Source organism: Oryzias latipes, chromosome 9 (assembly GCF_053564925.1).
Source record: "Oryzias latipes strain Hd-rR chromosome 9, Olatipes_Hd-rR_3.1".
NCBI lineage: Eukaryota > Metazoa > Chordata > Actinopteri > Beloniformes > Adrianichthyidae > Oryzias > Oryzias latipes.
In genome coordinates, this window is record NC_136245.1 from 21,132,744 (window position 1) to 21,157,497 (window position 24,754).

The 24,754-nt window shown below is 42.7% G+C and overlaps 1 protein-coding gene across 1 annotated transcript in view; it reads left to right on the forward strand.

The window, feature by feature from the left end:
* Positions 1-23,680, forward strand: part of setbp1 (SET binding protein 1) — a 34,596-nt gene extending 10,916 nt beyond the window's left edge. The window contains exons 3-7 of the mRNA XM_023958513.2: positions 11,221-11,615; positions 11,723-13,654; positions 13,742-13,949; positions 14,040-15,087; positions 19,039-23,680. Of these exons, the coding sequence (XP_023814281.1) occupies positions 11,221-11,615; positions 11,723-13,654; positions 13,742-13,949; positions 14,040-15,087; positions 19,039-19,544 (4,089 nt within the window). The 3' untranslated portion in view covers positions 19,545-23,680. The remainder of the gene's footprint in view (positions 1-11,220; positions 11,616-11,722; positions 13,655-13,741; positions 13,950-14,039; positions 15,088-19,038) is intronic.
* Positions 23,681-24,754: the final 1,074 nt, after the last annotated feature.

Sequence of the window (24,754 nt, forward strand, 5' to 3'; positions counted from 1 at the left end):
TGACCCCCATACGCTCTGTACACACTTAAAACGCACACCGACACACACACACACATTCATGCCTCTTAGCATCTCCCCTCTGATCTGTTTTTTCGGTATTTGTCAAATCCTGAAATTGTTGAGTCAAAAGACGCTCTGCTCTCATGCTGCACACTTTCACATTGACTTGTTACGGTTTCCTGGTAATCTGACTTAACCCTGTTCTCAAGCATGTTCTTCAAAGTAAGACGTTATAGTTGAGGACATATTTGCCCGTTTATCCTCAGAAATTCTGAGAAGATCACATAAACCTGTGTTTGGAAAGGACTAATCAGAAATACAAACACACTTTTAGACACACTCCACCTAATCACCAGTGTTGCTCTTGCTGCTGCTTTTCTACAATAATGAATCACTCTGCAAGGTCACTCCCAGCATGCACATGCACTGGCTCACACACACCGCCACACAATGGTGTGCTAAAGGGCAGCAGATGAAGAGATGAACTTTGACCCGGTGGACATTGAAAAGCTGAGGTGATAGCAGAGCCTTGCAAGTGTGTGTCTGTGCTTGAGTGTGTCCATGTGTGAGTTTGCTGTATTGTTTGTTTGTGCGAGCGGGTCAGGGTCGAGACAACTTGAGTCTGGCCTTTGCTTTCTCTTCCCGGGGCTGGATTTGACGTCTGTGTGGATGCAAGAGCTTGCTGTGACCATTTGGTTGGAAGTGTAGCTAATTTCTCATTCGGACACACGCATACCGTCTTCTCAGTCTGTCCCGAAAGGTCGCGCTCTATTCTTTCTCCATTGTGTGTTATCCCAGTGGGTTCCTGTTCTTCATCAGGCAGATGCAGACAGGCTATAATACCCAGTCCGGCTTAAGCTACATTTTAATAAAGCCCTGGGGCAGTTACTTGCATTTAAAGAGATGCCAACAGCCGAGACAGAAACCAGCTTGAGCTGCACACAGACCTGTTGTGTTTTCAGTCTTTTTCATTTCCACTCAAGTGAAAAAAACAATTATTGATCCCAACAGAGATAATAAATTATTGCGCAAACAAGCAATGATGATTTATTTCATAGTAACCCATATTTAAATGACCTCTTTGTGGGTGAATAGATCAGTAGGACTCCAGGCTGCTCTTTGCTTTTTGTTGTTTCAAATACTTTGATTTTTTTCATCGCGGGCTGTCTACTTGATGTTCTCTGCGGTCGTGGATGATGTTGACTCATCCAGAGGCATGCAGTGTTGCTTTGTTATCTCCGTTAAACGTCTGTGGTTAGTCAGGGAGTACTTGAGGAGAGCTTGGTGGTGTGGTGTTGGAGAGGAGATCCAGCAGGATTACAGAGCTAGTGCAGACATGGCAGGAAAGAGGTTGAGGAGTCAAAAAAGGGAAGCACCGAGTATTGACTTTCACTATGTCTCATTAAGTGCGTTTGTCAGTGAAATCTGATGGCCTCATCAGCTGTCTGGAGCATGCCTGTGTGTGTATATGTGTGCACATTTTGTGTTTCAAAAAGAAAAATACATCTAAGTGAGATAACAGCCAAAAGTCCAAGTCCTAATCAGAATATTTAGTTACATAAACCATCTTTATATCCCATTGCTCTTTTGAACCGATTGACAACTTTTACAATTTGTGCAGGTTGGATTTTCCATCTTTTTAATAGGCAGGAATGTTTTTAGGCAACAGCAGATTTCAGTTGTCTTTAAAGGTTTTCAGAGGGATTGAAATGTGGGCTGACTGCTTACCAGTTTCTAAAATTTTCCATTTTTTATACTATTTTCCCCCTGCTGGTAAGCTTTAGGTGGTTAATCTTCTGATTTCTCCATGATCTTTAACTCCATTTATCTCACAATTAGTAAAACATTTGTAGTCAGCAGACTTTCCATTACTGGTTTGACATCATTGATTGCCTTTTACCAAAAAAGTCCCAAAGCATGTCAAACAACCACTAATCATCTGAACTTTTTTTCTTATAAATCTTTTCATATATCTATTTTCTATTTTAGTACCAATCAATGTCGTTTTCCTTTGCATTAAACTGAACTTGGTTAAGTGTGCAGTAGGGGTGTAACGATTAATCGACTTAATCGATGAATTGATTTATTTTCCTATGATCCAAACAGGTTGATCTGTCTGAGGCAAGTTGTCAAACAAATCAACCTATACCATTCAAAAATAAAAATAGCCGATGTAATTAAAATAAGAAAAATTGATCATCGTCAATACTGGAAAATACCATTTGGATTGGGACATGGTGGGTTAATTTTACTATGATGTAAAAATGATGATCAAGCCATGCAGTATGGTAGAATGTTCTAATAATGTTCAGTTTGTATTATTTTCATGTGGGAAACAACGGTGGGTTTACATTTCTTTTTTGTTGTTTTTGTTTTGTTTTGAAAAATGACTTTATCAATTGTTTTTAAAAGCTATGAAATCTTTGTTTTAGGTTTAATTTGATCAAGGATTAAAAATATACCAGGTACAAAATGTTGTATTTGTCTGATCTGGAACACCATTACACAGTTTTAAATGATAAATGTTATAACTGGCCACACAAAACAACAAAGAGATATTATTAATAATTTTGTTTAAATGCTGCTTTTTTTTGTTGCTAACTTCTATCTTTAATAGAACATTTTTCACATAGTAAGTCACTTATGTCTGGTTAAATTTGCTCTACCTTACATCATTCACTTTTCAAATATGGGTTTTAACAGAACAGTCACACTTTTTTACATTGTTTTTAAGTCGGTAAATATTAACTACAGTTAATATTTTTGAGCCTGTTTTAGGCTTTGTTCCAATACTTCTGGTTGTCACTGCAGACGTGTTAGGTTTGTAACCTGACTGCCAACTCTGAACCTGTCCGATTTATTAACAACTGCCTCTGTAAGTGAGGTAGTGGGAAAACAAACTCCCTTCTAACACAAATTCTTTATGTGTGAAATTTTGTGCTTTGAACATGCTTCTAGTCTACATTTCCTCATGTATTTATAATGGCTCTCTTTCTTTTTCTGCATCTTCTCTTTATCTATTTGCTCAATGGAAGATAAGGTTCACGGTACTCTCACAGTGCTGAGCCACACCTAGTGCTTTTCTCTGTAGAGATCGATGTGTATTTGAACCAATGTTCCTCATCTTTGTAGTTTTCTATCCCTCTGACATCTGATTCATAATGGATTGTTGCAGAACACTTGTTTGGTTTGTTTTTCCAGCTTTTTAAACATTTTTGGAAACTGACACGTTAGTCTGATGCACTCTGTCATTGGACAGTCTGATGTTGTACGGACGCCTGCCGTGTGTTTTAACTTTATCTACTAATTGATTTTTGTTATAACCTCCCAGACTCTCAAGGAGACACTTCCCCAAGGAGTATCTGTAGTGTCTACTTATCTGGATATGCTTTTGTCAGAGAGTGCTGCCTGAATAGGAGTGTCAAGCATTGAATTACTGACTTTATCTTTTTATTGGGCTGCTAACTTGTGTTGCTCATTCTTTTGGTGACAATTTTGTGTTCTTTTTAGGAAGAATTTTAATGCTAAATATTAATCTGAACAAAATTGTCTTACTTGTCTTTAAAATTAACTTGTTGAAAGTTTGGAACAACTTTTGATGTTTGGAAAAATGTTGATAAACACAATAGAGTTTTATGGTTTCAGTTCCTGAGAATTTGGCGATATTAATTCGTTCAATGAGTTTATTTACTTATGTAGTTCTTTGCTTTGAAAATACTTCCAATATCATTTTAATAAATCATGAACCAACAATTTACTTTTAAAGATCCTTTTCAGGGCAAAATAAGCTGTTTTTCTGTAAGGAGGAAACTTAGAGCAATCTTAACTCAGTTTGACCACTGGTTTCAACACTAGTGATGAAAAACTGTTTTTTTTAACAACTAAAAATTGCCCTTTTTGGAATTTGTTTTTGAAATTTGGTTGATCTTTGAAGTTTAGTCATTTAAAAATCTGCATCTTAGTAGTTCCGTCCTGCTCAAATCGCAATCTATTAAGGTTTTAAATAATGTTTTGGATTATATGGTTTGTATAATCTTCCAAAAATATATAAGCAGTATCTGATTAGGGTTACACTTTAAAAATACGATGGGTTATTTGCTTTTTAAGAGAAAGACACACTCAAATTTTTAGCCAAATTTAAATGTAAGATAAAGTTTTTCAGTTTTTTTCTATTTAAACTATAAACCCTGAAAGTAGATTTATGTTTTAAGATAGTTGTGGTCACATTTGTTGAGGATTTTATCAATGTCTTCATTAGCAGAGCATTATTATGGTTTCTTCCCCCTTATTGATAGTTTTATCTTTTGTCCTATGGTCAGGCACGGCTATGTCTTTCTAAACTTTCAACTGCCAGTTGAAAAGCATTTTTGAACCCAAAATAATCAACGTAAATTTGTCCAAAGCCTCAAAGACATTATTAAAAACAGGATTGCCTCTCTTTAAGCAGTCTGTTTGTTTCTAAAGTATGGATGCCAGCATGATGACTTAAATGTTTCTGTCTGTTTTTATGTCTCCGTCTGTCCCTTGAGGGCATCTCGGACTAAACAAACAGTCATGTTGGAGCAGGGAAGAATCCACTAGAGTTTGGTGTTTATGTCTTCAGTTTACCACACACAGCCTGGTGTTCACACGCACACAAGCACGACCTGCGCTCTCGCATCTCTTACCTGCCCTGCGTTTTTGACCCCATGTATTTTTTTTTTGACCTCGCACTTTATCTGCTCCCTCTGTTCAGCATAAAGCTTGTTCGCTCTCAAACTCAGAGGAATGCTGTAAGCTCTCACAGGGAGGGGTGCTAACTTAAATGAGGGAGCAGCTCCATTCAGTCATGTGGCCTGAAAAAGTGCTCAGACGCAGACGGAGGCAGATCGTTTGCTTAAATCCACAGATTCTCGGGGAGTTTTGTAAGCTGTGTTCTAAATGCGCTGATCTCCTTTCTGCAGCTCTCTTTGTGACGGCTCGAGAAAGTGTAGGATGCTGTGCTTTGGTCTGTGTGTCTGTGAACACACGAGCGGAGTGCAGCCTCACACAAAAGCATTATTGTTGGTAAAAGGGGGCCTGAAGGGAGGCAGGCAGACTGATTGGTTAAGACTATTGTGTCTCACTTTGCCCATTCTCTTTGTCACTGAGGATGTCATTACAGTGGCTCTCTAACTTCTTTGCTCTTCACATCCATCACGAGCCAGAGATCATCCAAGGACTTGAGATAATCGCAGAAACTTGGTGACAAGGAAGTGAAACTGTTACTTTACACTTTATAACTAGCACTCTATCCATTCTTTAACTCACTGAGACATTTCTATTAACAACTCGATTTTTAGACACTACTTTGTCAAAAAGTTGGGTCCTCCAGTCATGCTAAGAAAAGTTGTTTATTCTTAATCATTGATGCATTACAGAATGCAATTTAAAGTCAGTTTTTTGCAAAATTTAAAATCCAAAGTGTTTCCTGATTCTTATTGTTACTTTACTGCGTTCATGGCATCTGTTCCAATTCTGATTTGTCAAAGGTGCCAAGAGAATGCGAATACGCAAGAGTTTTGCACGATTGTAATGGATCCATCCATAGAGATCATTGTTGGTTTACATGGACTTAGGCTGATGAACATTAACATTAAACCAACCAAGACTTCTGAAACTCAAAGATGTGGTTATGGAGTTTAGAGACTTGGTGCAACACTTGTCTGAGTCTTATCATCTCCATCTGTGCTGTACTAGACAGACAGACAGATGGATAGAGGCCATTATTTGTGAGGAACTAAGTGAGTGGGTCTCTGCTGTTACACACCACAGAGAGGAAGCGTTTAATCTTAGCACAGCTTCTGTCTTGAATTACCCATCTCTCATTACAGGAAGTTATCCCTTAGAGCAGCTCATTGGCTGTTAATTGTTTCCTGTTGTACAGAAGTGATACGATTGGCTCATGTGGTGCACAGATTACATAAACATCGTGTTTGTTTTTATCCCATGTGTTCTGAATCCGTCGGCAGTTTTCTTACACAGAAAAAACTATTTTGACTCATTGCGTGCGGGATCTATGGGACGTTAATACATGTGATGAGCATGTGTGCGGCCTGACATGTGGCGATGCTGTCAGCCGAATCCATTAAAGGAACAATTGATACATAATTGTTGTAACAATCTCTGTGAAACAGCTCTGATGTGGCTCTGAGCAGTGTTAGCCCGTGCGCGCAATTAAACGTGGATTGTAGGGATTAGATGTATAGTCTGTGTAATATGTAAATGTGTTTGCCATTACTGAGCAAGTGAAAACCTCCAGTTCCATAATGACATGCTTTGGTTCAGCCAATCACAAGCCATTGTAGAAATTGAGTCATCGGCTTTTGAGCGTGTCTAAAGAGAGGAGTATTTCAAGTGTTTTGCTGCTATCTTTAGAAGCACTACAATCTGAAAGATTGCTGCTTTCGATAACTGAGGCAGTACTTTGTTTGAGACTTGCATCTGGGCTTCAAATTTGGCAATCCAAAGAGTGGCTGCACTTCCATGGCAGACAGAACGGGTGCATGGCAGCATTAAGTGTGTTCCACCAAATTATAAAAATAGTCTGAACATACTTTTTGCAGAAAAGTTTCTGTTTGTTGATTTTTTTTTAGACTTTCTCTGAACCTGATTCAGCAAATCTAAGAAAGTTTTGTGAGTTTTGAGATGCACATGTGTTTAGGGTTTGATTCCAATAATTCACAAAGTGTCCCACCTTACCCCCCTTCTCTTTCTACCCATTTCTCCTCCCTTTTTTCTCCCCCATGCTGCGGGTCTCCTCAGGCGCATGAATGGAAGTCTTTATTCCCGGGAGAGCTGGTGGGAAGCAGGAGAAACAGGGATGAGGGGGTGAATGGGCGGAATGGGGGTCTGTGAGAGTGGCCACAAGATCAACACAGTGCCATAGCGCCCTGTTATTTTTCCTCCCCCTGATCCCCCTTTTCCCTCCTTTTTCTCGGTGCCCCCCCACCCTCCTCGCCGTTGTAAGTGCTGTGGACACAAAGCCGTGTTAGTATTCATGGTGTTTGTTTGCAGAGGAGCTGTGTGTGTGTCTGTGTGTGTGTGTGCGTGTAGGTTTGTGTGTGTGTGGAGCTGTCAAAAACACAGATCACAGGGATGGGGAGCTTTGAATGGAGCTGGAGAGAAGCTGGCTTTTTTGGGAGGGAGTGGAGGGGCTGTAATGAGGGTGGTAGTTCCCACAGAAGGAGAATGGTCAGTTCCAGAAAAAAAAAGAAAAGGATGAAGAGCAGAGTGGGAAGGTGGGGGGTTTACACAAGGCCAAAGGGGCAGTGTTGGGGGGGGGGGGGGGGGGGGGGGGGGGGTAGACTTCCAAAACGACAAGAGTGTCCGATGAGGCGAGACTGAGGGGAAAAGACAGGATCAGATCAATCGTAAGGGTTCGGTAGGGGAACGAGCGGTAAACGAGTCCAGGCACCTCTCTTCTTGTTTTTCTGTTGTTCCTCTTCTTCCCTCTCTCTCTGCAGCTTTCATTCTTTTAGTAACACCCCACCACAGCACCCACCCCCCACCCAGCCCTTTCTCCCTCCTCTCTTTGTGTGTCTGTCTGGACAGCTGCCCAGTTCCATACACAGGGAAAAATGAAACACTCTAACCACCGGGCGTGCAGCCAAATAAAAGGCTGCGAAAAACTATTTGAAGGGCAGCATGTTTGTGTGCGTCTGGGCATGGAGGTTGTGTACATGCTTGCTCTGATGTATGCGTGTGGTGCATGGTGAGATCTGGGTGTGCCTGTTTAGGGTGCTCTTTCTCAGTTTAAGGGTTTAGCCAGGCCGCTCTTTCTACATCCACGTGAGGTGGAACTCAGAAAGAGGTGAGCAGCATTTCAGCGTCTAGACCTGACATGCGCTCACACACGCAGAGGTATTAGCCAGGGCATCTATGCTGACTCATTTGCAAAGTGGCTTTCAGTCAGGTTATTGCAGCACTTTGTCACATATTATCCCTGACAGTCCCCCCCCCCCCCCCCCCCCCCCCCCCCCCACGTACACCCTCCAAGCATCTGATAGTTTCATCATAACTGAAAAAGAATGTGCAGCTTCATAAAAGGCTCGGGTTCAGGTAGCTAAATCCATGTGACTAAACATGGGAGACAACTTGGAAAAGGCTGTGTGCTAACACAAGATCAACGCCAAGGGTTTGAGGGCTAAACACTGAGCCTTTTCCCTTTTTGGGGGGCTGGTTGGGGCTTGTAGAAGGAAGGATTGTGTGGGAAAGGTCCAAGTCTCACAGGTCTGTGTCTGTGCACTGCGCAAGAGGTCAGAGTCCACACTTGTGCTGATTTCCTGACCGTCCGCCCCCTACTGCAGCCCAGCAGTAACACACTGATCCGACGGCCTGTTCACAGAAAACACAGCGAGCACCTGAACAACAGAGATGGATCCGACAGTTATTTATAACGGCGAGAAAGATAAATGGCTGTGGAAGTGTTTACATGAAAACCTGTCAAAGTGTTGAAAAGGTAGACACTGTCTGGGGAAAGGGAAGGGCAACGTTCTTTTACACTGTTAACTGAAAAAACAGATGTGAGGACCACCGTCTTTCTAGCCCAGGGGTCGGGAACCTTTTTGGCCAAGAGAGCCATAAATGCCACATATTTTGAAATGTAATTTCGAAAGAGCCATACAATAATGTAGCGTCCCTTCCCCACACTGAGGCACGAAGACTTAACCTCTTTTAAAGTTCTTTATTCCGATTACTGCAGACCGCAACAAACGCCGTTCAATTAATTCAGCAACTCCTGAATCTCTCCCGCCGACACGAGAGCGCTTCTCCCAACTTTATATTCCCCTGCTCCCGCTGCAGCCCCTCCCATTTCCCTTATTCGGCCCATAGCTGAACCCCATTGGTCCAAACTACCTAACAACAGGCTGAGCGACAGAACTGAGAGCCAATCAGATCTCTGCTTGATGCGTTCAATGAACTCCGGAACTTTTAACGCGGCCCAACAGCCAAGTTAAACTCAGTCCGCGACAATTTGTTTAAAACTAAATATACAAATGAATGTGTGCATTTGATTTAATCTCAACATTTTTAAAGTACAATAAGTCTGTGGATTCTTTTTAATAACATTGTTATTCTGTTGCTAATAAATGATGAGTATTTCTCGTGGTAGTTTTGCTGATGGTCTAGTCTGGTTGATACGTGGTGAGTTTCTGCTTCGTTCAGGCGTTCAGACTTTAAACGTGATCGTAGGTCTGAATGTTCTGTAGATGTGAGGCAGACGCTCACATGCAGACCTGGAGTCAAACACACACTCACACGCTGCAGTGAGTGACGGGAAGCGGGTTTTACGTTTTTACAATCCCTGCGCAATTCACCTGCTGCCTGTCCCCACAACCCCCCCCACCCCCTCTGCTTTCTCCCTCACACATCCCATCCCCGCATCTGCGCGCTCTTTCTCAGAGACGGGAGCGCGTAGTTTTAGGCACGTCAATTCACAGGTTTCCAGCTGGTACAAACTCTGTGAAATAATAGATAATAGTAACTGATAGCGCTGGCGCAGATTTCTCTCTCTAAGCACCGCTACTACTGCGCGCCTCTGACATCGCATCGCGCCCGAGAAGGACTGGTCTAATGAAAAAAAAAAACTATAATTAAAGATTTGTCTGCGAGCCACATGTGACCATCAAAAGAGCCATATATGGCTCGCGAGCCATAGGTTCCCGACCCCTGTTCTAGCCTGTATTTACATAGTTTTTAGGAATATTAGACTGTTCTAAATTTTCCTGGAAATGCCTTGCCATGAGGCATAGAGGAAGGGTGACAGAGGAGAAGGAGCTTGTAGGGAGGAAACTAAGAACAAAAAGCTGAAACGGTGCCAGTATTACCCAGCCTCAACCGGAAAAGGAATGGTGAGGGGTGATAACTATTTTTTCTTCCTCTCTTTTATACCCTTTTTTTCTACGAGGACAGGTTTCTATTTCTTGTGTCCTCATTATCTGTTTGTGAGTGCTTTGTGGTGTGCGATAAGGGAGTCTTTTATATGTGTGTTTGCATGTCTGTGTGGCTCACTTGAAGCCTCCCTGTCAGCCTGTCGTCTGTGCCCTCCTTGAACTTGGAACAGCAGGTATTCTTGGACAGGTTAAATGAGAAAGCAAGTGTGGATCAGGTGTCTGTCATTCTATCCTTCTGCGGACTCACTTCTGTGGTGTCACTCACATGCACCTCATCCCTCAGAGCACACCAATGTGTCGTGTTTGAGAGACAAACTAAAGGGACCTTTTTGCATTTAGGAAAATTGATTCATTAATTATTGATGGTGCTCATTCCCGGGGCTTGTTGATAGTGTGACCCTAAAAAAACTTTGTGTAAAAATGAGCAGTGAACAAGTCAATAGCTACATATGCTAATATTTAAATAGGGTTGATGTCTATTTTACTTGATACTCTGGAGTTTTGTCTGCGTCCACAGTGGGCATGCGGGAAGTTTTAGAGGCTGACCTGTGGTTAGGATACATCTCCTTGCTGCAGAGCAGTTTTCTTGCATTCCATTGAGTCTGATATTAACTGACAAAACCGCAAAAGCCTTCCGTCGCTCTGTTTCTCATCTTCAGGCCAAACATGGATTACGCTCCAGGATTATCACGTTTTAAGATATAGATTAAAATTTGTCTTTAAATCATTAAAACTCTTCTGGAAAAAGAGGATTTTTTATTATTGGAAAATACATTTTGTGAGTAGGGCAATTTAAAGTTAAGGTAATAAAAACTTTATACAGCAAATAAAAATTCTAAATTAAAGACGAGAAAATGGCAGGTTTAGGCTACTGTGCATAAAAGTGTGTGTGTGTGTGTGTGTGTGTTCAGGGATCCCTAACTCCTCCCCCCAGCTCTCACAGCATGCTCTGTCCTTGCCACAGGAATTTAATTGCTCTGTAAACAAGCCTTTTGTTTTGGTGCACACTGTTTACTCATGCACAAAAGATGTATTAAAATCCTCAGTTCTGCTGTGAAAAGAGATGGATGTTGTATCAGAGCCCAACAATTCACAGATTTAATACGTGCTGACAAAATGAAAATGTATGCTAAGCTGACTGTTGAGCTCCACTTGTATTATCTCCATGAAGACAATCTGATGCTATAAAGACTGGAAACACTATCATTATCTTGTCATTTGTCTGTCCCTGCAGCTGTATAAAGCTGTTATGTGATTGCACCTTGTGTGTGGTAACCGCTCTGATTCACTTCTCTGTCGTCCCCAGACGTACGAGCGACAGTTCAGAATCCCTGAGCAGAGAGACGGAGGCCTTCTGCAACTGCTGGGAGATGCCAGTCTGCTCAAACAACCGCCTCGCAGCTCCCTTCTTCCTGCACACACAGAGCAAACACAGCACACACTCCCCCAGAAATTTCACCAAAACCAGATAAGTCCCGAATGGATCACATCGACTGCACCTCCTGCATCCCCAGCCCATGCTCCAGACTCTGAGCAGACCAGAGATTTAGCAGGTGCCAGTAGAGCTTCTTTGCTTGATCCGACGCAGACTCTCTTACAAACAGCAAGACAAAGCCCTTCACCTCAGAGATCCCTCACTCCAGACCTACAGCTGCCTGTGGTTACCGATGCCAGCATCCTCAATCTCACCTCCCTGAGCAGGTACAGTCGCTAGACTTTTGGTTGCCAAAGAAGTGATTTATTTGAGATTCAAAACAGTTGTCCTTTTTCTGTTCCGCTTAATGTTATTTCTTTGTGCATCTCTCCAGGGGGAAGGGTTTGCAAGAGGTCAGTGAGCAGCTGTTTGGAAACATCAAGAGGAAGTACGGCAGGAGGGACTCACAAAAGATGCTTGGCAATCCCCACAGTGCAGATCCACACTGGGGAAGACAGCAAGAAAGAGGATCGGAGAGCCCAAATACTTTGGATGAAAGGCAGAAGTACAGAGAAGAGGAAACACCTGAGCAGTTCCAGGAAGAAAGGGACGAAAGGAGAAAAGTAGAAAGAGAGAAAGCTGTTTCTGGAAGAAGAGGAGATGAAGGAGAAAGTGGCACAACTGTGCTGGTGGAAGAAGGAAAAGGAAGAAAGCGAAGGAGAAGGCCCTCTTTTGATGGGTCATTTTCTGTGGAGGAACAATCACAGCAATGGCCTTTTGATACAGCTGAGAAGCCCCAGAGTGGGCCCCCAGAACCCAAAGCAACACACAAGGCAGAGTCTGCCAAAACAGATTTTTGTACAGCAAGTCAAACTGATCGCAGCAGAGAGAGGACCGAAAAGGCAGAGAGAACAGATAAAATCGATAAGAGAGAAAAGGGGGAGAAGATAGACAAAGCAGAGAGAGCAGATATGGTTTCATGTGGGCCTGACAAGGACTCAGATCTAAGTACAAACAGGGTCAAGAAGTTCCCTGTGGGTCGTCCCAAAAGTGGCAAAGATTTTCTCAAACTCAGAGAACCTACCTACAATCAAATCAAGCCAAGTTTAGGAACAAGCCCCAGACTCTCAAGCTTAAACCTTAGCCCCAGCTCCAGAGCTAGTATCAGTCCTATTTCAAGCCCCAAACCCCGGAGTTACATCAGCCCAAGCCCAAGCCCTGGACCCAATTCTGACATGAGTCCAAGTCACATCCATATCACCAGTTCTCCTTCCAATTCCAGGCCAAACAAGACCAATGATAGATGGTCTTACCTGAAAGCTAAAAGCCATGTTACTCTCACATCACCCCAAAGAGAAAACCTTGGTAGCTCCTCAGTATCAGCAGATCCCCCCTCTGCTTTCCCCATTACCCCCTCTAGTCCACTCTATTGCAACACAGACAGCCTGACTGTCCATGCTCCCATTAAGAGAAAACGAGGTCGCCCGAAGAAGCAGCCACTCTTAACAGTTGAGACCATTCATGAGGGCACCTCTACTTCACCCCCAAGACCCCTTTCACAGGAAATGACTGCAGGGCTGACTTGCAGGAGAAAGACCAATACACTCCACACATTAGCTAAAATGACCAGTTGTGCTAGTTCCAACAGCCTGAAACTAAAGCGTGCAAAGGGCAACACTAGGTCAATAAAAAATACAAAATTTGGGAAAATGCAGAGCATTCTGAATGAGATCCTTTCTGGTTCCACTCAAAATGGCCCCCTAGCTCTTAAGTCATCATCTGCTCCTGTTAGTTCGGCCATGAGTGCCATGGCCTCCACCATTGAGGCTCGGTTAGGGAAACAGATAAATGTCAGCAAGAGGGGAACCATCTACATCGGTAAAAAAAGAGGGCGAAAACCTAGAGCAGAAACTCAATCCTTCATCCCTTCCAAAACCTCTAGAGACAAGCCACCAATGTCTGTCTCAGCATCCAGCATCTATGACAACCCTGCAGTGCCTTTTGCCACCTCATCTCCCAGTTCTAATGCTCCAACCTTAAGAACCAACAACTCTGAGGCCACCATGCCTAGTTTGCAGCCCATCTCAGCGCTGCCATCCAAAACCCTGGGCAGGGGCTTTCTCTCAGGAGGTTGGAAACTTTCTCCTCCCCGCCTTCTGGCTAATTCACCCTCCCACCTTTCAGAGGGGGCGTCGGTGAAAGAGGTGACTCTGTCTCCCATCAGTGAATCCCACAGTGAAGAGACTATCCCTAGTGACAGTGGAATTGGGACGGATAACAACAGCACTTCAGATCAAACCGAGAAGGGTCATGCCTCTCGCCGCAGGTGCAGTACTCCTCAGTAGCTCTCTGTTTGAGAGGTTGTTCACAAAAGTGGAAGTGTTAAACAGGGTCTTGCTTTGTGTCCATGCAGGTACTCCTTCGATCTGTGTGGGTTCGAATCTGCGGAAGCTGCAGCTCTTGATGCATCCAACAGGGGCAGCAGAACACGATGTGATCGGCAAGTTACCGCTATCGACAACTTTCTGTCACAGCAGGAGAAGAAGCAAAAGCATCACAGAAGGAAGAGGAAGTGCCTTCAGAGTCGGGATCATCTTCACTTTTTCTCTGAATTGGAGGAGGTAAGTAACAATATGATGAATGTGTTTAGTCTTTTATCCAGCATTGATCTATTGATGCTAGCATTAAAAGTCAATTTTATCTCCCTTTAGGTTGTGGTAAAGCTCCAACAGCTACGAGTGTCTCACAAACGATACACCTGCTACCCCCAGCATCCATATCCTTCCATTTTCCGCCTGAACTTCCACCATTACTACCCTGTTAGCTACGACTCCTACCCCTGTGACTCCAGCTCATACCACCGCAGGAGTGCAGATCTGAAGGCTAAGAGGAGACGTGGCCGGCCAGCCAAAGCCAGCGAGCCAATCACATCAAAATTGCCTTTTGTTCAAGGATATGGTTATCCGCTGGGAGGGGGAAATTACTATGCAGCACCGTATGCGATGCCTTATGCACCTCCTCTGAGTCTAGGCTATTTTCCCCACACTCCCCCGTTTTACTTGCCCCACCACTCATTCGGACCTGCCCCTCCATCTCCCTTCATGAGGCCCGCTGTCCCACCACCTAAGGCTTTCCATGCTGGTGGACTCTCAAAACTGCAGAGTGGGACCAAAATTCGCGGCTCGAGTGGTTCGCTCCAGGGCCCCACTGTAAGAGGGGAGGGTCTGGGACCCCTGAGTACAGTTGGTCTCACTGGGGTCCGTCTCCATAAAAGGAAGCACAAACATAAGCATAAGCACAAGGATGAACCCCTCCTGTCACCACAAGACCGACAGGAGTTGGGTGGACTTTTCAGTGGAGCAAAGACCAATGCTTGCCTTGGGTTGCTGAATGAGAGGAGGGACTTGAGCAGCCAAGGCTCTTCGAAGCATCAGGAGAAGCAAAGAAGCAACAACAGGGGTTCAAACCTGGCATCCAGCGTGGGGATTTTTGATCCAGACCAGCATTCTTTCGCTGACAGACAGTTTCTGTCCCATCAGACAACGCCATCAGTCAAGAGCTTCATGAACAGCTACAGCAGCCATTCGCAGCAGACAGAGACTATTTCTGACCTGTTCTTGGGGTCACGAGAGAACGAGTGTGGTGGAAGGAGTAGGAGAATGAAGCTCACAGGGTTTGGTGATGAGAGCTTGATGTCATTCCAAACAACCACACAGGAGCCAGGGCAGACAAACAAGTGTTCCAGTCCACCCCTCACTGGTAAGAAGCAATTAAGCGTATCTTTTTAAGCACCTATGCTGGGAGATACAGTCCTCCTCCATAATAGCAACCATTTTCATTTTTATTTTAACAGGGACTACAAGGAAATGTCTCCTTTATGTAATAATTAATGCAAATCACTCTTCTCACCAAGGAGGGAAAGCTGTGTTAACATTCAGCACTTGCTTAGTGATGTAACAGTGCATTTAGTTATGGCCTGCAGAATGAAGGAAACAGGTTTGGTTGCACACTGGTTTTAGGTCAACATGGCATGCAAAGGTTGCAGGAAATTCATTGAAGCCAAGCAAAGTTTTTTAAAACTTCTAGATTTGGAAAAATACATATTAATTCATTTTGTTTTTCTTATTTATTATAAAAGCAATGCAGAAAACCCACAGCAGACAAAGAGGAGGGCTAAGTTTAAAACCTCCCCATCAGAGAAATTTGTAATTTGGTCCATTGTGTATTCTGTCTTCTTTGAACACATCTGGTTGGGGATAAAGAGAACGTAATGCATGGATGGAAACAAGTATAATTCACCAATCTCTCATTTCTTCCCTCCCTCCCTTCCTTCCTTCTCTCCTGCCAATGCCTTTGCCAGATATATATTATTCACACAGTGTGATTTATTTTCTACAGACACGCCGTAAAAGGCCCTTGCCTGTGTTAAAAGAGCTGGCTGCCAGCCAGGGGTTTAATGACTGGGGCCTAGTCCAGTGGTGGGGAGAAGAAGCCAGCAGCTCCGTTAGAATAAACCCCCCCACCCCAGGGGATCCAGAACGGATGACTCATATACACAACTCACCTACCCCCACCCGACTCTTTTGCATCCATATTATTGTTATAGTACCTTTTCCTACCATGCACATCCTATGCTTTACATTTCTGCTGCAGCTGCAGTTCTCCCACTTGTTTTTTCCTTTAACTCTGACACTTCTCACATCCATACGAAGGATCGAAGGATGCCCCTCTCTTTCTGCTTTCTCCCCCTCGTCTCCTAACCCCCTTTTGCTCACCGATTACCTTCTCTACTCCCCCCCCCCCCCCCCCCCCCCACACTCCTTGACTTACTGCTTCACTTCACAGCTTTAGTCCAATTAAAACACAGCCGTTTTTGCTGTGCACACTTGCACACGCAGGGTAGATAGTTATGCATTTCAAGTCCACATACACGTAAAAATTCTGATTATTTCAACATATTAGGAGACAATTGTCAACAATTATTTCCATTAGGGCTCCTGTTTCTTTGCAAAACATGCATTTTCATAGAAGCACAATCACCAAAAAAAGATATTCACATGGAATCTTTAAAAAAAAATCTCTTTATTATAAATAACATATTTTTGGCACCACCTCAAGAACCATAAGAATTGGACAGCAGAAGGGCCTCCTCCCAAGCACAACTTTTATATTATTCTGAGAAGGAAACAAAGACACAAGAGGAAGACGAGAAAAACATGCACACATGTAACAGGCGGGAGACAAGAGGGGCAGAAATCTCCTGAAGGATAACAATCTAGATCAAAAACATCTGGAATGAAACAGAGGGAGCAAAGGGAGAGAAAAAAGAGGTCCAGTACAGACAGGTCACATGACTCACTCTAAACGTGTAATTCCAGAAAAATGCTTCCTCAAATTCTGCAATTAAAGAATGAATTCCTCCTGGTTTTATTGGTGACCCCACCTTTACACAAGTGTGTATTTCAGCACAGATATGACTTCCTATTTAACAAAGGAACAAGTCCTTAGTGCTGAATGGCCCCTAAAACTGCTGAAGGTCATCAGTTTTATGTTCCGTGTATGAGGCTCATAAATTTCTGCTACTTTATGGTGTGCGCATGTGTGAGTATGAGTGTGCTCACTTTCATGCAGCTCGTAAAGTACTGCTACTTAGTGCTTTCTGCATTAACTAATTTCACTGCCTGTTCTTAAATCTTGAGCCACAATAGTGTCATGTATTCTGAGTTTTACCGTTTGCATCACAGGCAAGGAGACGTGTCTATGATAAAGCTTAATAAATCTGCAATTGCACTGTATTCTTAAGAAAAAAACGAGAATTTTCTTTTATTTGGTATCACCTGAAGAAAAAGACCAAGTTAGAACAGAATTAACAATAAATAAACTTTTATGATTTACAGCTTATTAGCTGCATTACCTTAGTTGTGAGATGATCCATAAATACTAGGTTTTTCTTGCTTACATGACAGATTTCTTATAAGAACTACGGAACTAAAGAAGAATCTTTCCAAATGTTCATGAAAATAAAACTTTTACAATTAAAACAGAGTTGCAACCCTAAGAGTGAATGAGCTAATCAGAGTTTTTAAAACCACAACAATGTTTCTATTTGTGCAAACTAGCTCTGAACGGGCCATGGTTAACTGCTCTAAAGATTACAGCAGAGTTTGTGGAAATTATTGTCTGTTGCAGCTCAGACAGAGCGCATAATAATGTCAGTGTTTCAGGATGGTATCCAGAAAATACACAATTTACCTGGTTTTTGGCACAAAGCTTCAAGATTTACCTTTTTCTTCTCTTCTAAGCAAATGCAGACGGATTACATCATAGATTGAGCCTGGGCTTCATTTTATGGGCTGTGCATTCAATGCAGTGGGAAAACAACGTTTTGAATATGTAAAGGTCCGAAAGGGGATGACTGGCATTTATAAATGGCATCCTAGATGGTCAAAACACAAAAACATATTCGTTAAAGAGGAGTTATCTGAAAATTAGGGACATCCCACCCCAATAACAAGATATTGCTATGATTACAATAGAAAAAAAGGGAATTTTGACTGAACTTCATCAGGATATCTGCTGTTTTTCAATTATCAATCACTAATAACTGCAGTTAATACCATACAAATCCCTGACCTTCAGTTAAGGCACAAAGGTGTGGTCATCTCTGGTACAAATGACTGTGTCTGAATCAATGGCAGTGAGTTTCAATCAAATACAAACATCAAAACGTGCTTGTTTTCCAGTGTCACAGCACTCCTGAAAACATAAGAAAGAAGATGGTTATGAAGTAAAAGCCCAAGAAAAAAAGATCAATCCCGCTGCATGTCTACCGCTTGGGGACCAGTGGTTGATTGTGCTTTTCCTCCATTTTGGCAGTAACTCCCTCTGAACACTGGGAACAGTGCCCAGACAGGGAGGTGGTGGAGGATGAGAGGAGGTGTGTGTGTGTGTGTGGGGGGGGGTAAGAAAATCGGGGGGGGGGGGGGGGGGGGGGGCAGTTACAGAGACAGATCAGGAAGTGGTTTCTGAAAAAATATAAAGGTGCAGTGTGACCATAGTCATTGAGATTTGGAGAAGCTTTTTTCCGCCCAGGAAGAGTCCGGATGAAAAGAGAATGTGAGAGCAGGAAAGGATAGAGGAGTGTGTAAAGGGCAAACTGCCCAGTTCATCACTGTGAAGGAAACAATAAGGCTCCAGTTTCTTCTGCTCAGCCATTCTGAAATGCTGAATTCAATATTTCTACGGACTTTATGTGTGAGTCTGCTATTTTCTATTAGTGATTGTGTTACTCTGTGGAATAAACTGTTGATGTGTGTGTGTGTTTGGCTTTTTGGCAGCCTGTGCTCCAGATGCGCTGGGTTGTTGTTGTGTGGTAACATATTAAATAGTTGGAGACATTTTTGTGGGTTTCCTGCTTTCAGAATAGGATCTACTTCTTTCTCCTCTTCTCTCGAGGAGACAATTACAGGATAGGATCTGCTCTCATGGCTCAGCTGGGCTTTGAAAAGCTTATATGAATATCTCAAAATTAGCAGGAAGCTCTTGAAGCAAAAAATGGGGAAAAAAAGAATCTCTCCATGAGCTGAATTGCGTGACGTCTTTCCTTCTTTTTTCTGCTTACATCAAAACTGCTCTCTCTTTAAAGGCTTTGCTTTGGAATTTGTTTACTGTGTGAAATCCATCTTCACTGATTCGTTTCTCCTCTTGCAGGTGTTTCCAGTAAGAGGAGGTATAAACGGCGCGAGGTGGAACAGATTCAGAAGGATGTAAAGAAGATGCATTCTTTGAACTTCAATCACGTGCAGAAGATCCTCCGTGCAAAGCGCCTGCAGCGACAAGCCAAAACAGGAAATAATGTCATCAAAAGGCGACCTGGACGGCCCCGAAAACAACCCTTAGAGGAACCAGAGCCAGCTAGCATTAGGAAGGAAGACTGGGCTGATGGTGGGGGTCTGGACATTGTGGCAAGTAGCAGAGGTGATGGGAGGACTCTGGGGATGCCTGTCCTGGAGAGGTGTGATAGCCTGCCAAGCAGGCAGAGCCTCAGGCCTAGCTTGACTCCCAAACCTCTGGAGTTCTCTAATCACGACTCGATCTCAGCAGCGATTGAGACTGTGGTGCATCAGGCACGCTCTGTTCCTCCACTGGCTAAAGCGGGGAAACGCCGGACTGGGGAGAACAGAAAGGACGAGTTGTGGTCTCCGAACAGTCAGTAGAGATGCAGGACTCCAAAACTGGAATGAAGAGCAGTTCAGAGTCGATTAAAACCTATCAGATGCAGTGCCCTTCATTTTGGGACTCTTCGGTGCACTTTGATGCGTTTCGCTGCTCAGATCTGTTGGATGTTGGGTGGTGAAGCAGGAGGAGGGAATCTTCTTCAACCAGACGTGGGCCTTTCAAAGATTCTTTGGACCTTCATTTACAATGGCACTATATGGTACTATTTGATACTGAATCTGATGCTATAAAAAGTGTGTGGTACTTCTGATAGTGTAGGATTTTATGTGATTCTTTATGTATCTGATACAGTGTTGTGTATGGTACTTTATAATACTGTATCTGAATGTGGCTTTAGCCATATATTTACCAGCAAGGGGGGAGGGGAATGGTTAATATAAAACTGTGCAGCTCTGCTTATTTTTGCCTTTCTGAAGATGCTTGTCAAACACACATGGGATAATCCATCATAATTAAGCCACCTTAACCCTACCTGTGTCCGCACCCATAACTGCTTCCTTAGTCTTCTTGCCCTCTTTGAGAAGTAACTGAAACCTCCTGGCAGCTCTACCCTGCTTGAAAATTTGTCAACCCCTCAGCTCAAGTTTTCTCCCGTCCTGGCCTCTAGTTGATATTCTACATCTCCATTCTTCCTCCATTTACCCCTTTTGTCATGTGGTCCCCCTTCCCTAATCACTTTTTTCCCTGGTCTCAGGCCCAAAAGGCAATATGGTGGATAAGACCGTCCCGGACTGTACATAAAAAGTAAAAAAATCCACTGTTGCCTGATGAGAAACCAGCTCATAGATGTCTACTGGCAGACAGTATTTCAAATAGAAATGTTGTACCATAGACAATGAAAGTGTGTATTGTTTTATAACCAAAAACATACATGGCTGTGACTCAAGACAAGTTTGTTTTAAGTGAGAAAAACTACATATAATCATTTAAACACTCATCTCTGTGTTTATATCCACAGGCATTGCATACAGGAGGGATGTCAGGAGTGTTTTCAATAACCTTTGGAGTTAGTTTAATGCACTAAAAAAAATACAGTCATTTGCATCAATCAAATGCAGCACTTAGGTAGTTTTCTGACCTTCTTCTTTGTAGAATTTGCGTTTTTTTTTTCTTGTTGCATTTTCCATTCAGAGAGCGTGCTTTTATTTTTATTATCAATTCATTTATGCAGGCTGTGCAGCCAAAAGTGTAAAACTAAATCCTGAGTCTGAATCATAATTGGACCGTTCAGCAAAAGTCGGCTCACTTTCAGTGTTTTTTCAAGCTTCCCATCCTTCTCCTTTAATATTTTCAAACCGTACTTGTAGAAGTGTTTTTGGAAAGTCAAAGCAGTGTTCAGAGTTGGAAACCAAAGTTTTAGCATTCACCAGAGGGATGTAAGGAAACAACCATTGGTGAATACGATCCCCACCATGTCAGCAGTGTAAACCATTCATGTCCACTGTAGAATGTAGCCGTACCGGGTTTTCGTGTAAAAGTCTTTGTTGATGTTTATCCAGTTTATGCGATTTTGAGTTGAGATTTGAGTGAAAAGCTTTCACAGAGTATAGGCAAAAGTAGGAATTCATATCATCTGCATATCAGTTTTGGCTAATTTTGAAATGTTTAGCTTGTTTACCTGCAGCAAAAGAAAAAAAAGATTTTGGTGTCAAAAGAAAAAAAAACCTGAACGCAAAGCCGCTTTTCGTTAACACTGCCATACTTATTCAAAAGTCCAGTGTTGTACATCCCTAAAGTGAAAAAGTAGTGTTTTTTGGCAGCTTTCTCCTTCAGGAAATATTGTTTTTGTTGGGTGGGGTGGAGTTCCCAGTTGCAGCAGTTCAGCTTGTGCCTTATGTTTCTTTCTCTCATCAATTAGATTTGACCTGAGATTGAGAAAGTGGCAAAGAGTGCCCCCTAAAAAATGCCCTGATACTCATGATTGTGTATATGACGCATGTGTCTTAGTCATCAGAACCCTGGCGCTGCCTGTGTCCCATCACAGCCTCCATTCTCAGCATCCTGTCACCGAGCGCTCAGCCTGTCTCCCGGCTTCCTCCCAGTTCTCTGACCCATATTCCTATGACAGCTAGATGGGTTGGACTTACGGTATTAAACTCACATCCTGCCCCGACCTAGATACTGCTGAGCAGCAGTGAGAATAGAAAGCCCACCATGTTAGACATGCTTCCACCCAGAGGTATTTATTGTACTCACTGTCCTAGGTTTATAAATGAACAACACATTATTGGTTAAATACCTGGCACAAAGTAGGAACAGATGCAGTTGTCATGGAAACCACATCCTCCTGTATTGTTTGCTATGCATTGGGCTGTACTTGGCAACGACCTCAAAATGAATTTTTGTTCTGGGTCCATTCGGTGACAAATAAGTGGTCTTATTTAATAAACTAAATTAACTAATGTAAGAAAAACGAGGAATCGTTCAAGGAATAATGAGTTGTGCAGAAAGTGACTATCATTTTAACAAAATTATAGTAACTGTGTCTCTATGCAGTACAGCCTTAAACAGATGACCTACAGTATTGATGTTGTAAATAGTATAAAGTACATCCTGTGTGGGTACCGACTGGGCTCTGTTGTGCTCAAAAATCCGTCGCCAGTTTCCTTCAAGACTGACCCAAAATGGACAGAAATGATGAGCCAGTTGACTGACGAGACTTTGACGCTCGTCGTCAGTTCCAAAGAATGTTAAAATACGGTTCCTGGAGCCCCCTTGCAGTGTGCTTGACCAAAAATAAAATCTCCCAGCTGACTGTTAGAATCTTTGCCTGCAGCTAGTATGGTGCAGTGCTAGCTGAGAAGGGTGAGCATGTTGGGGTAGTTCTCCAAGGATTTAGCCAAAAATACCCTCAACCTAACATTAGTGTATGTAACCTTGCTGTGTTAGATGACTTTCAGTAGGTTTGCAGTCTGTTGTGGCAAAGATGAGATGTGGGCCATCTCTGTACTGTGGTAAGGCAGCTGTCTTTGACGTTAAAGGCCCCAGGTAATGTCTGTCCTTTCTATCTCTCCCACCAGCCAATGCTCCGGTGCCTTCTAACACTGACAAGTATTGTCCTCATCCAGAGCTTTCACTTTACATAGAAACTGCAGAGGGGGGTGTAGTTGGGAGGGAGTTATGGTCTCTATCCTTGTAGTATATTTATCAGCCATCCTGGACCTGTGGGTACCACTAAACACCAATGTAAGCATCCCGTACCTTTGTTTTTGTTCTGGCACTAAGGGCAGTGCAGCAGTGTTTGATCTTACATTTGTGTCAGTGGTGTTTTTACCGTACAATTAACCACCCAGACAACAAGAGACCCCATCCTTCTGTTCACCCCCCACCTCGAATCCCTATGTAGCATGAGTGTCCTACACATGGGGTGAGGGGTCACATGACGCAGAGACTCTTCAACGTACACGTGCTCATCCTCACAGTGAATGCCACCATCCTAAGCTATAATGTGCAGATAAAACATTGGAAAAAAAACCTAAATGTACTTCTGTAGAGCACAAAGTGAGCTCCTCTGACAGCGTGGACATATTTTAGTTTGTATACATAGTGTATTTGAACTTTTTTCTAGAGTGGGTTTCCTTTATTTGCATGCCCGATTTGATTGTATGCATAAATATTTTAGATGAGCCGAAAGTTGAATATCAACTGAATTTGAAGCAAGACTTGTACATTATTTGATATGTTTCTTTTTGTATTGAATTTTTTAATTCATAAAGCATTTTTGTACATTGTATGAATATTAAAAACAGCAAATATTTGCCATATAGAGTAAATACTAGATGCGCATGCATATGCATATATCCTTCACAGTATGTATGTGTATACTTACACATATATTTTGTATTTGCATTTGCCAGCATACAGGTATATGTCTTAAGCACATATATACATGTAATATATATGTATATCCATGTTTTCTGGCATGCTTTTGGTCATGTTTATCTTTCATGATCTTGTAGGTTTTTTTTATTACTCTTTCCTTAAAAATGAAGGCTCATTCTTTTGCTATCCTTCCATTGGCTGGCAGCTTTGAGCACTTGTTAAGAAGAATTACAATTGAAGTTGTTCATGTTATCCATTGTGTGAAATAATAAATGACTTTATTGACAGCTAACAGTGATTCATGCTTGTTATTTTCCGATGGAAACTGGAGTGATCATCTCAAACAAACTATTGGAATCTGCGAGGAGGCAAAATGAGGAGTGAGGATTTGCTGCGCTGTTGTTCTGAATATTAAATGGTTTTTATGGACTTCTCTTTCATGCATTTATATGAAGGGAATCCTCCTTAGACTATGCAGCAGCCTTCCTCGGTCCCCCACACACATCCCTACACACTTCTACTCTCCTGTTTGTTCCTCAGCCAAAGCTACATCTCTTCGTGGAATAGCCCATCAGTGTCAGTTTTAGGTGGGCTGGTCTGCAGGCAGTTCCGCTACTGGATGGAGCTGAGTGGAAAGTGCCCCACTATTGGCTGCCACCAACTAGTAAAATTCTTCTGTTACCATGGTTGCAGACTGAGCTGCCCAAATGTGTTTCAGTGCATCTCGTGGTGCTGATGGAACCGTTGGCATCACTGTTGTTTGTGCTGCAAAAAAAAAAAAAAAAAAAAACCTTTAGTGGGAGTCAGAACTGCAGTGAGGCTGCACCCAAATCACTCTAAACCAATGCCTGTAAATGAGCCCACATGGCCTCCTCTCCACCCTCTGCACATGAGAGAGGACGAGATGGATGACAATGAAACAGCCCTGCAAAACACATCCTACATGATGGATGCACACTTTAGCCAGAGGAAAAACAGAATCATCAATCCAGCATTCAACAAATGGACTTTTTTTCACCAGGTTGAGTGTCAGAAATGATTATCGTCCCATTTTACACTGCAAAAGCTTAATGTGCAAAGCTCACATCATAGCTGTACATCACTGACAATTGAGCAAACACGGGAGAGAACAAAACGCTTTTAAAATGATCTGAAACACAGCAGTTCTATATCATTTCATAAAAGAACTTCAGTGAGACCTCGGCCTTTTTAAGTACCGGTATGTTAATGCAATTAGCCACTGGGGGTAACAATCAGGAAGTTACTGGCACTCTGTTCCTGCAGTAAGTTTAAGACTGCAAGAAGATAAAGGATGAGGACAGTTTTTGTGAATTTTTGCTCCTAAAATTGGAACCTAGGGGCTTAC